The following is a 14656-nucleotide window of genomic DNA, read 5'->3' on the forward strand; positions in this document are numbered from 1 at the left end:
GGCCGGACCAATTATAAAAAAAATGTCTCTTTGGTGAATATCTACCTGTAGTCAACATGCCAATCCATTTATAAATTACTTATTTTAAAATTATGTGTTTATATCAGTTTAATAGTACATCAGACGAAGCATACCAGTAATAAAATTAGAATATATGTTCTTTCTGCTGTCACATTCATTTCCTCCGGCTCACAGTAAGTGTTGTTTACGGATCTGAATGCTGTGCAGTAATAAGAGAATAATCTCTACAACAAAGGACTATTGTATTTGGACATTGATATGAATACTGTACAGCAAAATTAGAAAGGTAGGTAGAAGCACTGACTTTACATAAATATATAAATCAACAATTTAATTGTTTGTAACCCGAAGTACTGAACAGCAATGTAAATAACCAGCTTTCTTAATGAGGCTTAGAAAGTGCCTATTGCTTTTGGACAGTTGCAGCTGCCACAAAATGTCTTCAAGATTTTATTATAATGTGTCTGGTATTATAGTCGCAAAATAGGAACAACACTAATTCCCAATTAAACTTCCACTCATTTGCATTTTTGTTTATGTATATTAATTATAAGTGTCCATGCAAAGTTGTTGATTGATGATTAACAATTATTTGTTCTAATAATATTGTAGGCCTAACAATACATAAACTCATTTTATATTTTAAATTAGTGAAGCATATATTATCTTTCTTTGTTTTTTCTTGTTTTTGTTTTTTATTTTTTTGTTTTTTTTGCAAATAAATACAAAGTAATATACCGGTTAAAAGTAATAGGCAAATTAGGAAACAAAAATACCTTACAAGGTAGACGAGTTTGTATTCAGCAACAGATATTGAATAAACTAAGAATAAAGTCTTTTCTACACTACTGTCATGAACCACCGTCATAGACATTTTAACATGTACGTTTACGTAAGAAATAGACTAGATTGCCAATCGTTTTAAGCTGCAGTACGGGATAGTTTTGTGAGTGTGAAAATAACGGGAAAATAGCGCCAAGGACACGGGATACAAACCCACGTAATAAGAAAACAAAGAGTAATTCGGACCCCCACAGAACAATACCGATAGAAAGCTTTACTTTAACATATTACTTAGTACCACTGATTTGTATTATTATGTTGACTTTCTTGACTAATACAATGCACTTAATCCAGCGAAAATCCCTTTGGAAAAGGATTGGATAAAGTTGAACAGTTCACTAATATAATGGACACTAAATTTGTTGGAACTCAGTGTTAGAGATCAAAATACACATTCGAAAGTGAAAGAGTAAGTATAAAAACCTGGACGTAGACGACCAGTAATGAATATTTTTTTTAATGCACAGTATTATAAATAGATTATTTTTTTTTCACATGATTATTTTATTATTTTAATCATGTATGTCGAACTTTAAGAATGTAGGATAGGCCTAACGATAGTGTGTGGTCCTTTTGAATATGGAGTTTGACACCTCTTCTCGTTGATAAACTATCTGGGCATTTGGTGGTTAATGTTTGCTGTTATTGAATGATCCGACGACAGTATAATTTTATAAAGGTAATTGTGTATGCCTGCATTGCATCAGTTTGTTTAGACAAACATTATTTCTTTGACCGAAATGTCCACTGATTAATCTCTGGTAAGATGGCATAATACATACTCTATAGGCCTATCGAAATGCACGCCAACGTATCGGGATTCAATATTTCGACATTAATGATGTCATCATCAGGAATTCCTGATAATGACATAATTAATGTCGAAATATTGAATCCCGACACGATGGCGTGCATTTCGTTACTTGGAGTATGTATTATACTATTTTATTTCTTTGCTTTTACTATTTTACATTAGGCCTAATATTTTTTGCAAAAACTATTTTGTATTACTTATTGAATACTAATAATGCATAATTTTGAAATTCACGGCTACAAACATTTGAATTATATAATAAAAAAATTTGAGTAAAAAAAAGTAGGCATGTGTTGACAACTGGCTTGGCAAAAGACCGAGTGACAATTACAGGCCTCGGTATGGTAGCCTATGGTGACAAACGTGTAGCAACGTTGGGCCTAGAGCGGCAAAATGTTAGGTGGAGAGACGGGATGACAATTATGGGTCTAGGTGGAAAAGGGTTCGGTAGTAAAATGCAAATGTGGAAGGCCTAGTAGAGTAAGGCCGGGTGGAAAAATACCGGGCTGTATCAGGCCAGTTGGCAAGGACCATAACAGAGCAGTCTTATATTTGTTTTTCTAGAATCGCATACCGAGCCAAGTTCCGGTCTAGTTTAAATTTTTGTTGAGTAACTATTGCATATATTATAAGAATAATGCGTTCAGACGATGTACCGTACATCTACAATTAGGTAACCTCTAGTTAATGATGTATTGAATAACCAAGAGAAATGAATTAAACTGTGCCAATGTGGTTCATATAATATATTCATAACATTAAATGAATATTTAAAATTGTAATTAAATTTATTCCTCTTTTTATATTTCATACCGACATAACTCAGTTTTTAAAGCCAATTTCTGTTTTAACTAGCCTTGCATTCAGAAAGTGTAAGTCATCATAGTTGAGATTTTGCCTTTCATTATCTTCCTAAATCTCGAGACATGTGAATAATCAAGGTTTTACCTTCAAAGTCTAAGTGTTCCTTTGAATAGAATACTATTGGATTTGAGTGCGAGTGAGATTTTGTATAGTTTGTAAAGAACGTGACACTGTGTATTGTTCATAATATTTCATCAAAAGTGCATAGTTCATCTAAAAATATGCCCTACCAGTGGCGCGCCTCTCCAACAAGGGGTTCAGTTGTTTTAACTATCAGACCTCAGCTCAATTCTACTAGAATTATTATAAAACCCCTTAAAGGAGTTTCCTGTGAGAGGTATCGGGTCTCATATGCGTGAGTGGTGTTCAGAGGGAAGTGAGGTTCAAAAGTGCCCTTAAAAGCACCCTAGCACGTGAATTTTGTCATAGTTTTGATTTTTTTTATGCAAAGGTTGATTGTTTTGATGCAAAGAAGGGTTTGCTCAAAACGGGGAATGAATGAACAACAGAAACCCGCCTGGGTAGCCTACATTGTGTATGCATTTCCGTTATGCTCGTCACAATGAATGAATCAATGACCCCAACACAATACTAACGCCTAAGTATATAAAAGCCTTTCATAAGTGATTATATAGTTGTGTGTACATAGACAGAAACAAACTAGACTCTGAATACCTTTAGAGTTGGTGTATACCACAGAAAGACGTTAAACATGACCGATGAATTGTGGATTGGTATCAGAAACTGACGTAAGTAGGCAGCCTACACTCTTTGAAAAGTGTAGATTTAGTGGCTATAACCTAAATACTAATTCAGCAGCTAATATAAAATCCTTCTTAGGAGGTTTCAACACTTCTTTCTTCACATCAAGGAAATTTGTAGAGAAAAAAATCGTATAATAGGCCTACGCTCCCTATACCAACTTGGAGCCTCGATTGCCGTTGACTTTTTTTATTCGTTCGAATACTTACTTTTTAGGGATATAAAACACAAATCTAAACATAAAAGCTACCAACACCATCCACGGTGTTTCATTATTTTTAGAGTTTTAGCTGTCTTGGCCATAGTTTAATTATTTCAATATAAAATTCAGTATAACCCGGCATTGGGACGAAAGTATCTATAGCTTATTCATTTGTTAAATATTACAGGCAGAGTGCAAACATATATAGGTAGGTTTAACAACAGAGGCATTGTATACTCGTATAGCCTACATTTACCACCCCATCCTTTATCATAGGCCTACTGCATTCGTCATCACATTATTCTTTATAATAATAAATTCTTCCAGGCTAAATAACCAAAACCTTATACAGGGGTGGCGCCAGGACTTGCCGGCCGGGTCCAATGTCGCCGACTGGCGGGACCGATGTCCCCAACAAGAGTAAAGTGGGCGTAGCAATCTTTTTATATTGGTCTGCAGTGGGGCGAAGCTCCAAAAACAATTGACAATTTAGGGGTTTCAAATGCATATTTAATCGATTCTAGAGTTAACTAATATGTACATACAATTGTCCCCCCCCCCGACGAAATGTGTTTTTTTCTACCTGACCGCGGGTGGGGGGAGGGAGCTCTTTCTAGACATGAGGGGGTTGCCCCACCCCTGAAATTATACAAGGTCATAAGCTATACCAAACAACCAAGTACACCAACCAATATAAATCTGCAATTTGAATATTGTTCCGATATACTATAAATACAGATATCCTAAAGCTCTTTCAACTATGACTGATATCAGGTTTGTAAGTAGTGGAGTAGAGAGATTATGATCGTCACCATCATCCTCATTATCATCATATCTTAAAGCGCCAGTGAAAATAAGGCGCTATACAAATTCTCCAATTTTTTATTATTATTATTGTCAGCATCATCACCATCATCATTATGTTCATCATTATCACCATCCAGTGGCGGCTCTAGGATATATTTTCTGGGGTGGGGGGCTAAGTTGTCCGACAGGGGTGACTTGAGCTCATAGGCTCGAGCTGGGAGAAGGGGTTGAGAGTGGATTTCCCCTCCCAAATGAGATTTTCTTAAAGAATATCAACCTCTAGATGGCCGAAATGGCACTCTCAGACTGTGACAGACATGTGTTGGCTTGGTGTGGGCCTATTTTTATATATGTTATGGTCTGACTGTCCGACGAGCTCAGTCCGATGGGGGGCTTGACCTGTCCGGTCGGGGGCTTGAGCCCCCTGCCACCCCGCTGGCGCCGCCACTGTCACCATCACCATCAGCAGGGGCTATACAAATTCTCCAATTTATTATTATTATTATTAATTATTATTATTATTATTATTATTATCATCATCATCATCATCATTGTCTTCTTCATCATTATCATCATCCCCACCAGCAGTAGTACCATCATCATCATCATCATCATCATCATATTGTCACCATCATTATCATCTTCAGTGTATGTCTTCTGTATGTTCAGTTTAACCAATCACTTAAAGCTTGGTTTCCATACAATCGCTACACGCTATCGCCGACTGCTTTCAGTGATGCCGATTGGTCGGTCGAATCGGGGAGCCTTCCCGACTGCTTTGGTGACTGCTACGCAGTACAACGATTGCACTGAAAACACTGTAGCGATTTTAAGGAAACCAGGCTTTACTGATAAACTCTTTTCATTGTTAGACAGCTGTAATTACTATCATCATCAACATTATGGCATCACCATCATCATCATCATCATCATCATCATCATCATCATCATCATCTCTATCATCAATACATCTACATCATCTTCTTCATTATCAGAAACATCTTCAGCCTTCCTTTTCTGTAGGCCTATCTACAGTATTTTTTTAGTCATTTACTGGCTTTACTGACTAACATCATCATCATCATTCATCATCAGTATCATTTTCAGTGTCCTCTTCTGTATGCATAATTACACCATGGTTTACAGCCAATCACTTTACTGATAAACTCTACCGATGTTCAACAAACTGCATTAATTTCTATCATCATCATCATCATCATCAATACATCATCATCAATTTCAAATTCATCATCAATACATCATCAAATATTTCATCATTGTCAGTGACATATTTAACCTCCTTCTCTGTAGGCTTACCTAAGGCATGTTTTACAGTCATTCAATGGCATATTACTGACCGATTCTTTATGTTTGAAGATGCATTGTAAGATATCAATTTTCTTTTGTTTGTAGTCAAAGGCTGTATCAAGTTGCCCTGGGCCAGGGTGGCGCCAGGATTTGCCCGACGGGGGTGGGGGCCGATGCCCCCGACGAGGGGTCAGATTTCGCCTACGAAAGCGATGTGGGCGTGGTCAAACTTCAATTAAAATTTTTCGAAAGTGGTCCAGGGGGTGAAGCCCCGAAAATTTTAACAATTTAGGGGTTTCAAGAGCTTATTTAATCGATTTTAGAGTCCACTAATATGTAGAAATTACATAAATTTGTTTTCTCCCCGACGAATTGTGCTTTTTCTCCCTGACGGGGGGGGGGGGGCACTGGCGCCACCCCCGAAGTTGCCTCTGTATTACTGCAAGTCAAGCTGTTCTTTGTCTTGCTTTCTTTAATCTTTTTCAAGCTTTAAGCAAGGACTTGTTGAAATTCCTTTCGATACTCTATTTATTGACGTTTTGTCAAGTAATCTTATCATTATATCTGAACCACAATTTTTTCAAATATAGCTGCTTCGTTCTTGATACAATAATCCAGCTCTTATGACATCATACTTGAACGGGATAGAATTTTATCTGGACTACTTTGTACATAAAAATCGTCTTTTGAGTAGAAATGTAAAAGAAAACCACAAAACTGTAATAACAAGAATGGCTATAACCTTTGATAGAATATAAAATCGTCCTTGGCTAGCCTACTTGGATTTGAATAATTGACACAAGAAAGAGTAAAAGTATTGAAATAAATAAACGGATATTGTTTATTTATTTAAATAAATAAACGGATATTGTTTATTTATTTAAATAAATAAACAATATCCGTTTATGAAAAGGTAAAATGTATAATATATATTGACAAATAAAAACTATCTGTTTCCCATTTTATTATTTTCTCCCTTATGTAGGCCTATACGGATATCAGGCAGAAATACACTTTTTTTTAAATCTCAAAACTTTAAAACCCGTATCACCATCTGATTCGATCTGCAAAGACAGTGACATACTGAAAAACTCGTCGGTGCAATGTCTGGAGGAAGTCGACAACATAAGCACATAGCCCCACCAGATGGTGGGTGGGGTTGGGCCGTAGTAGCAGGATCGTTTTTGTGCATGTTTATATCGTTTGGCTACCCGAGGAATCTCGGCCTATTCATAACTCCGGTGGTTGATGATTTCGAAAGCTCAACTGGACCAATTGGATTTATAGTGTCGATGCCCATCACGCTGCTCTTGACAACAGGTAAGGAAAATTAGCAAAGATGTCTCTATACAAACTTTACAATTACCCTATATCATATGTACAGTAATTCGTACGTGTCAGGGAATAGACCTTTCCGGAGTGTCAATCAAACTTAACAACTGACTAATCAGAACAACGCTAGGAATACGCGCGCGTCTCACAAACACACGTGTTGTCCCACAAACGCACGTGTTTGCGTATGTTTTAACATTGCCGTCTTGTGGGACCTTAGCAACAATATCCAATGGGCGGGGCTTAGCGGAAAGGTCCATTACTGGATGATGATTTACGACATTTTAAAGAGGCCTTGTTTCCGAAAATTGATACAGTACACACTGTAGCGATTTTACGAAAACCAGATTTTTATTGGAGTTGTATCTCGACATCTGAAACTTATCCGCATGGTTAAACGTTAGAAATCTCTCCACCATTTATTAATTTTTGTTTATATGAACAAAATATTTCTCCATATCTTGTGCAGGTCCACTTTCTGGTGTTCTATGTAAGAAGTTTGGCAGCAGATTTACGGGTATACTAGGAGGAATCTTGGTATCTACAGGACTTGCAATAGGTTATGCAACCACCAATTTATTTTACCTTGCTCTTGGTATCGGCGTACTTCCAGGTAAATCAGCTGCTCTCATTTATTGCTTCCTTTGTTCGTTCGCTCACTGATTGATAGATTGATTGCGTTTGTTCGTTTGTTATATAAAATTTGTAATGTTATAATTCTTTCCTTCCATTTTCTACTTCCTTTTCTTTGTCTTCTCTCCCCCCCCCCCCCCCCCCCCTATCCCTTATAATTCGTTTTGGCTCATTTACAGATAAATTCACTACAGTATATACCTTTATTGAACCGTGTTAGCTAATTGTTATAAAATATAGAATTGCACCCTTTCAGAAAAAAAACTCTATGACATCAAAATAACAATGGGTTATATTATTTTGCTTATTGTTATTTTCTAAATTTATAATGTCTTATTCTTAATACGATCTTCATTGTTACACCACCACGTGATTAAATATTGTACCCATTGGCTTCTCATGATTGGGTTGTGGCTTCTCATGATTGGTTTGTGGTTTTTTTCAGGTCTGGGCTTGGGATTAGCCTATACTGCAAGTGTGGTTATTGTCAGTCGATATTTTGAAAAAATGTTTGTTGTTGCAAATGGAATTATCTTTCTTGGTGGACCTATTAGTTTTCTAGTTTGCCCATTTATAGGAGAGGTAAGACTTATTTTGTTTAAACTTCTATCTTGATATGCAACAATAATTTATTATAATCACATACAATGTTATAATTATGATTCTGATGATGATGATGATGATGATGATGATGATGATGATGGGAATGATGATAATAACGACGATGATGGTGATGATAATGATAGGGTTGATGATGATGAGGATAATGATGAATAATAACATTAAAACAAAATCTTGGTACACTAAATGTTTTATTAATATAGTAAAACCACTCATTTGGGACACTCCTATCAAGGAGACACTCCTATTGAGAGGACACTTTTTCATCCACAAAACTTAGGAAACACTACGGCCAACCGCTACTCAGTGGACACCCCTAATAAGGGAATACTTTTTTGGTTCAGAATTTGTCCCCTTAATAGTGGTTCTACTGTATACGGACGTGTCTCTCAATTAGAGGGCTTAAGCTTTCAAATAAACAGATATGAAAATCTGTATTATTTTCTTACTTTCATAATTCAAATCAATTATTATCAATAAATTTGTTTCCATAGACTTTAATGGAGCTGTATGGATGGAGATGTACTCTCCTGCTTTGGTGTGCCATGTCTCTACATATAATAGTTGGTGGTGTCCTAATGCGACCGGTGTATCTTCTCCGTGATCTTGATAATACTGATGATAATACTGATAATGAGTATGAATTACTGGACAATCTTCAAGAACCAACCAGCGAACACCAGCTTACAAACAATACGGGTCCCTCAGGAAATGCATGTACTCGAGTATGGAAACGTATAGCGTCGCAATTAGAATTGCAGTTGTTTACTCAGAATGCAATGTTTGTACTTATAACGGTAGTGATATTTCTTAATGGGTTTGCGTATGAATCCTGGCTTATTTACGTGATACCTCAAGCTCAAGAGCTGAATATTCCGGATGAAATGTCGGCAATTATTCTAACTACCACCGGAATTGGATCGGTAGTAGGTCGTCTGGGACAAATTGGCATCCTACATTTTAACATCCTCTCAACGTACAACCTGTGGGTTTTAGCAAACGTACTTGCTGCACTTGCGTTAATAACGGACCCGCTATTTCAAAACATTTACAGTATTATAGTTTTTTCAGTAGTGTATGGTGTAGCAACTGGCATCAAGATGCCATTGGCTCCTGTTCTAGTACGTGATTATGTTGGAATCGAAAAAATACATGTTGCGTTTGGATGGTTAAACTTGTCAAGAGGTATTGGTGCCCTTTGCGGGGGTACTTCAATGGGTACGATATTTTGATTACACCTATGATTTATTATAAACATGATATCTCTATATTGTACAATGTATACACGTATATATGTAAGTTTTTAACATTAAAGAAGGGGAATTTGCGAGTGTGAATAAAGTTTGCCCAACCGGGAATCGAATCCGTGATATTCTGCTTTCTGTGCAGACGCCTTAATCAACTGAGCCACTAAGGCTTCGTTGGAAATGCAAATACTACTAAAGCTGATATTTCACCATCGTATGTGCATGCGTAGTTGAACAACACTAGTTTTTCATACACCGCAAATAAAAGAGACCATGATACTTCCTTATCTGACGACAACGGGATCTTCGATAATATACTTTTTATAATTAATCATTAAACAATAAAGAGATAAACTGTAAACTGTTTTGCGGTAATGTTACAATCCATATTATGTTATACCGTATATTATAGGCTAATGAATATGCGAAATATGATTTCCTTCTTTAAATACAGAAGACTATACTTTGTAAAACACTTGTTTTCCTATTGTTTAAACTTTATTTTATTTAGCACATTATTCATATTCATCAATACGGTCTCTTTTTTTAAATATAGGTATTCTTCATACTTATTACGGAAGCTATCGCCAACCATTCGTCATCGTAGCAGCTGTGCAATCTCTTGCAGCTATTATACTGGCATTTAAACCACGTAGCCGTGAAAGTTAAGGAAAAAGCCGTATATTTGGATGGATTCTACTATCATTTTAAATGAACACAATGCAAATACAAATATTGGGTTATTATGAAACAACTTTAATCGGAAGTGAAGATGCGAAGTAATTATTTATGAGAGAAGTATATTTATATTTTATTCAACTGCGAGGGAAAATGAGGAAAGAAAGTTTGAAGATTGGCGTGAGTTTATAAGACAGGTTTATTTGTCGTTGACATGCTGTAAGATACAGCATATACACTAACATAATTATGTTGATTTCACAGCTAATATGACATTAGGTAAAAGAGTGAAACACGGTCGAACCGAAAGTTAAGATGTTTGCATACCATTCTGGGTTCTGGGTTATAATAATGTCAGTGACATAATTTCTTCCTCACGACCAAAATAATTCCACCCTCATAATAGACTTAGGCCTAGTTTTATGTAGAACGGCGTTCCGCAAACTTTTTACTTCACGGCCTATTTACGATTCCAGGCACCAAGCCGCGGCCCAGCAGCCCAGCCACGCCAGAGACCAACATACCAAATCCTGGCAAGAACTTTTGATCATGAAGCCTCCATGTATATACAATATTTTGACATCATTATCTGTTCTCTCAGTGATAAAATTTCATTGTTTACAAATTAAATATTATTTTATTAAATAAATAATACCGTACATTTGTGTCCCCTCCCCCTCCCCACAATTGTTGATTGTTTTTTTTTCTACCACGATTCAACCAAACACAGTTCAGCCACACACGTCATAGCTTTCTCCTTTTTCCAAAAGCTTTTACGCACACTCTGTTACTATGCAACTTTGAAAGACTACCTTACTATACAGGTATTATGTTTAGTAATAAAGTGATCCACATGGGCATTCGGTTATCAAGAAATGTGTGGTGTTGTTTACTGTAGTGATCTTTCTAGGACAGGTCTTATATTTATTTTTATCTTTAGCTTATGACTCATCCCATCATTCATCCATACCGAATGTACTCGATCTTACAGATCGAGTACTTACTAGACGATAACCTAGTGTCTAGCTCCGGAGAGAAACTCAAATAGCACGCATCATCTGGCACTTTGCAGTGTGTGCAAGCGACGCATTCGCTGTAACAATGAAGCAGCTTTTTTTAAAAAACTATTTCCTCCTTCATGATGAAACATGTTATTATTTTTTTTAATTTTCCAGATGGCTTCGCGGCCCTCCAATTGTTTCGCGGTCCAAATTTGGGCGGGCCGCAGACCATAGTTTGCGAAACGTCGATGTAGAACATGTGTATTAAGTTAGTGTTGTTGTATAAATGACTATTACTTATCGTATAAGACAATGATGAATATCGCTATTGGCAATCTTTGGCTAGTGTGCTAAAAATAAATGGAAATAGAAGTAGGCCTATACAGAAGAGCAACAACGATGAAAATCATACGGTATTTGAGCTTAAAAATAGCTTTACGACCAGTGGTGGCGATAGGATTTCCCCCGACGGAGGTCGGGGGAAAGGTTCCCAACAGGGGGATGATTTCCCCGACGAGAGCAAAGTGGGCGTTGTCGGACGTCTCTAAAAATCTTTCGAAAGTGGTCCAGGGGGCGAATGCCTCAAAAGTATGACAATTAAGGCTTACCGTATTTAATCGATTTTAGAAAATACATATAATTTTATTTCTCCCTGACGCATTGTGGTTTTTCTCAGCGACAAGGCGGGAGGGTGCGTAGTTCCGCCACTGTTTACGACATTAGCGGTACAGAATATTACAGCAATATCAATAGAAGGATTAAAAATGCACAGAATTGAGCGTAATCAGTAATATAAATTGCTGTCTCTTATACACATCTAGATGTGTATAAGAGACAGTATATATGCATATCATCATCAAAATCTTCGGGGAGAGTGCTCAATACCGAAGTAGAGCAAAACAATGAACAGATCACAAGTTTAGATTTCTTTCTGAGTCTTTCTGAGAGAGCTGCTCTTTTCAGAGTATAACCTATAATGTTTGACCTAATGTATTTTTGATCGATTAGGCTTTACCATATATGTTATATTATATATTATCATTTTAAATATTTTTATATCTTCATATCATATACATATATGTATATAAACAAATACATTATGCGTACTATATTATATTTCTAATATTAAAATATAATAAAAGTAATTTTGTTTTGTCAAATGGTAACGATGTATTTGCTTAAACAGCATTCTTAAGTTTTGTCATTTGATATTTAAAAAATTGAGAATACTTTTCACTATTTTTGTTTTACTGCATGTTCCTTTCTATGTCTATTGTTATGAAACAGTTAAATTAGGATTGATCGGGACAATATTAACCACAACATTCTTTATTTTAATTCAAATGGTTTTCTCTATATTCGTTCATACGTGGCTGTTGGGTTCAGAAATTTTATCTATAACTATACTAATTAATCTTTTGGTCAGGAAACATCTATTATTTCAGTTTAATTGGCACGTAAGGTCCTACAAATTAATAGTAGCGTAAATGTACATACAAGCGTGCGTCTGTGGGACATTACGTGTGTTTTGTTGGATGCAAGCGTTTTTCTGGTGCTGTTCTGATTGTTGTTAGCCTAATTGTGAATAACACTCCGGAATGTGATCATACAAATTCAATATATTCTCACTATAATGTTGAATTTAGTTATTGGGTGCTGACATGGAGATAAACGAAAGTTAGGCAAAAAAAAATTACCAACCGAACGACCCTAGATTTTCTCTTATCATTGTGCATGGGCTACAAAACAGTTTTTGAACCTTATTTATATAGAAGTATCTGATAATTTATAACCACGTGACTGTCTTTCTTTATCCTAATTATTTCTCATCGTGTGACAAACAAACAAGTGATTATTGAGAATCAACTTGAACATTTATGAGTAAGAATACAGAAAAATAGAAATGTAGGCCTAGTAATCGTTTATGGATCAATTAGTTGCAAAACGGAATAGTCAATGTACTATGTGCTATTCTGTATACTGTTCTCTGATTCAGTATATGCATTTCTAAGTATGTTGTTCGGTTGGTATTTGTATTTTGTATATTTATTTTAATTGTGAAGTCTTTTTGACTTTCGTGGGTTGTCTGGGTGCTTTACTGAAAAAATAAATCAAACAATTACTGGATGCTTTACTGAATAAAATAAATCAAACAATTACAGTTATGGTCTGTTTTTTACCTATTTTATGCTGCTTTGAAAACTTGCTATGTAATATGTATTATTCGGTCAACAAAACAAGGTATAGAGACATTTTACAGTAGACTAAATTGCTACAGATATTAATATTAATGAGTGTCCTCTGACTCACGTTGAGATGATAATAATAACAACAACAACATAAACTCGATAGGTGGGCGACCCCATGTTGTGACTTTCTAAATAATATTAAATGTTTCCTCTCCATGAACATATCCTAGTATGCTATTAAATTTAAGATTATACAATGACAGTCATTTGGCAGTGGGATTGGTGTGTGCCCTCACTATCATTTGTGAATTGCCAACCCCACCTAAAGATATTTAAAAATATAGCTAATAATTCATCGGTTTAATGTACCACCAATTAAAACCCACAGAAATTAATGACTTAAAGTTTAAAACAAATTAAGACCACTATTTTTAGGTTTCAGATTTTTTAACCTATAAAACTCAGTAGTAGGAGTAAGTGGTTGTCAACCAACAGAAGAGACAAACATTATTAAAATAGGGGCAAGAAAAAAAAAACAGAAACAGTCATCACTGTATTCCCATACGCTTGAGTTATTTATTATAATTTCAAGATTATATTGTTCAGGCTATATTTATAAATTGTTAAGGACATTTGTTTTTGTTCGACTCCCAGCCCAATCCACCAAAATATTTATGATTATTTCCCTTGAATGCATCCTTTTCTACACACTATGCGTATGACCAGACTAGCCCAGAGGTATGGCGAAGAAGGCCTAGGACTGTCTGCATCTGCATCTGTCGGGTACTGCAAAAAATCTCCTCGAAAGTTTCAGTGAACTATAATACATTACTGCAGTGATACTTTTGTACCATACCAATACTAAATATGAGAAACAAAATGATCTACCTGAAGAATAGACATTATGAGTATTAGTAATAAGCCCAACAGAAGACTAATCGCAATCGGGTCTGGGTGTGTTCCACACCAATCATTAATACGCATCGCGCCGTCATCATGTCATGTCTTGAATAATATGATATTCATAGCAAAGGACAGTCTACTGTTTAAAAGTCGCTACCAAATTGTGCATTTACAAATGTCGCCCCCTATTTATTTAAAACTTTTTAAAACTACTAATGGTGCGCATTCGAATTTTGTTATCACTGTGATGACAGAAAACAATCAAATTGATAATGAAAGGCTACGGCCACAATATTCATTTTCTGTTTACAATAAGGAATGATATCCACCAATTAAGGTTATTCGCACGACTTGGCGAATGGAAGAAACAGGTAATTAGGCCTGACGAGACTTGAGATTGGTCAAAGATTTCTTATTTTTACACACAAAAA

The 14656-nt window shown here is 35.8% G+C and overlaps 1 protein-coding gene across 4 annotated transcripts; it reads left to right on the forward strand.

Moving 5' to 3' along the window:
• Positions 1 to 78: 78 nt before the first annotated feature.
• Positions 79 to 10664, forward strand: LOC117109187 (monocarboxylate transporter 13-like). 4 transcript variants are annotated; one of them, XM_033251440.1, is made up of 7 exons: positions 3210 to 3291; positions 5625 to 5697; positions 6607 to 6941; positions 7423 to 7566; positions 8032 to 8168; positions 8702 to 9425; positions 10011 to 10664. In XM_033251440.1, exons 3-7 carry the CDS (start codon positions 6725 to 6727, stop codon positions 10121 to 10123), a joined length of 1335 nt encoding a protein of 444 aa, XP_033107331.1. In that variant the 5' UTR covers positions 3210 to 3291; positions 5625 to 5697; positions 6607 to 6724; the 3' UTR covers positions 10124 to 10664. The 4 variants fall into 4 exon arrangements, with proteins under 4 accessions (XP_033107330.1, XP_033107329.1, XP_033107328.1 ...); XM_033251439.1 differs by lacking the exons at positions 3210 to 3291; positions 5625 to 5697 and adding an exon at positions 79 to 307; XM_033251438.1 differs by lacking the exons at positions 3210 to 3291; positions 5625 to 5697 and adding an exon at positions 1153 to 1273.
• The last annotated feature ends 3992 nt before the right edge of the window (positions 10665 to 14656 follow it).

Source organism: Anneissia japonica, unplaced genomic scaffold, assembly GCF_011630105.1.
Source record: "Anneissia japonica isolate Jap-2015-1 unplaced genomic scaffold, ASM1163010v1 scaffold287970_len125826_cov170, whole genome shotgun sequence".
NCBI lineage: Eukaryota > Metazoa > Echinodermata > Crinoidea > Comatulida > Comatulidae > Anneissia > Anneissia japonica.

What these genes read in the sequence shown, in the direction of transcription:
- LOC117109187 (XM_033251439.1), top strand. Translation starts at nt 6,725, where the DNA reads ATGTCTGGAGGAAGTCGACAACATAAGCACATAGCCCCACCAGATGGT. An exon ending in TGGTATCGGCGTACTTCCAG is followed by an intron (nt 7,567 to 8,031) that starts GTAAATCAGCTG and finishes GGTTTTTTTCAG; the next exon opens with GTCTGGGCTTGGGATTAGCC. An exon ending in TTGCGGGGGTACTTCAATGG is followed by an intron (nt 9,426 to 10,010) that starts GTACGATATTTT and finishes TTTTAAATATAG; the next exon opens with GTATTCTTCATACTTATTAC.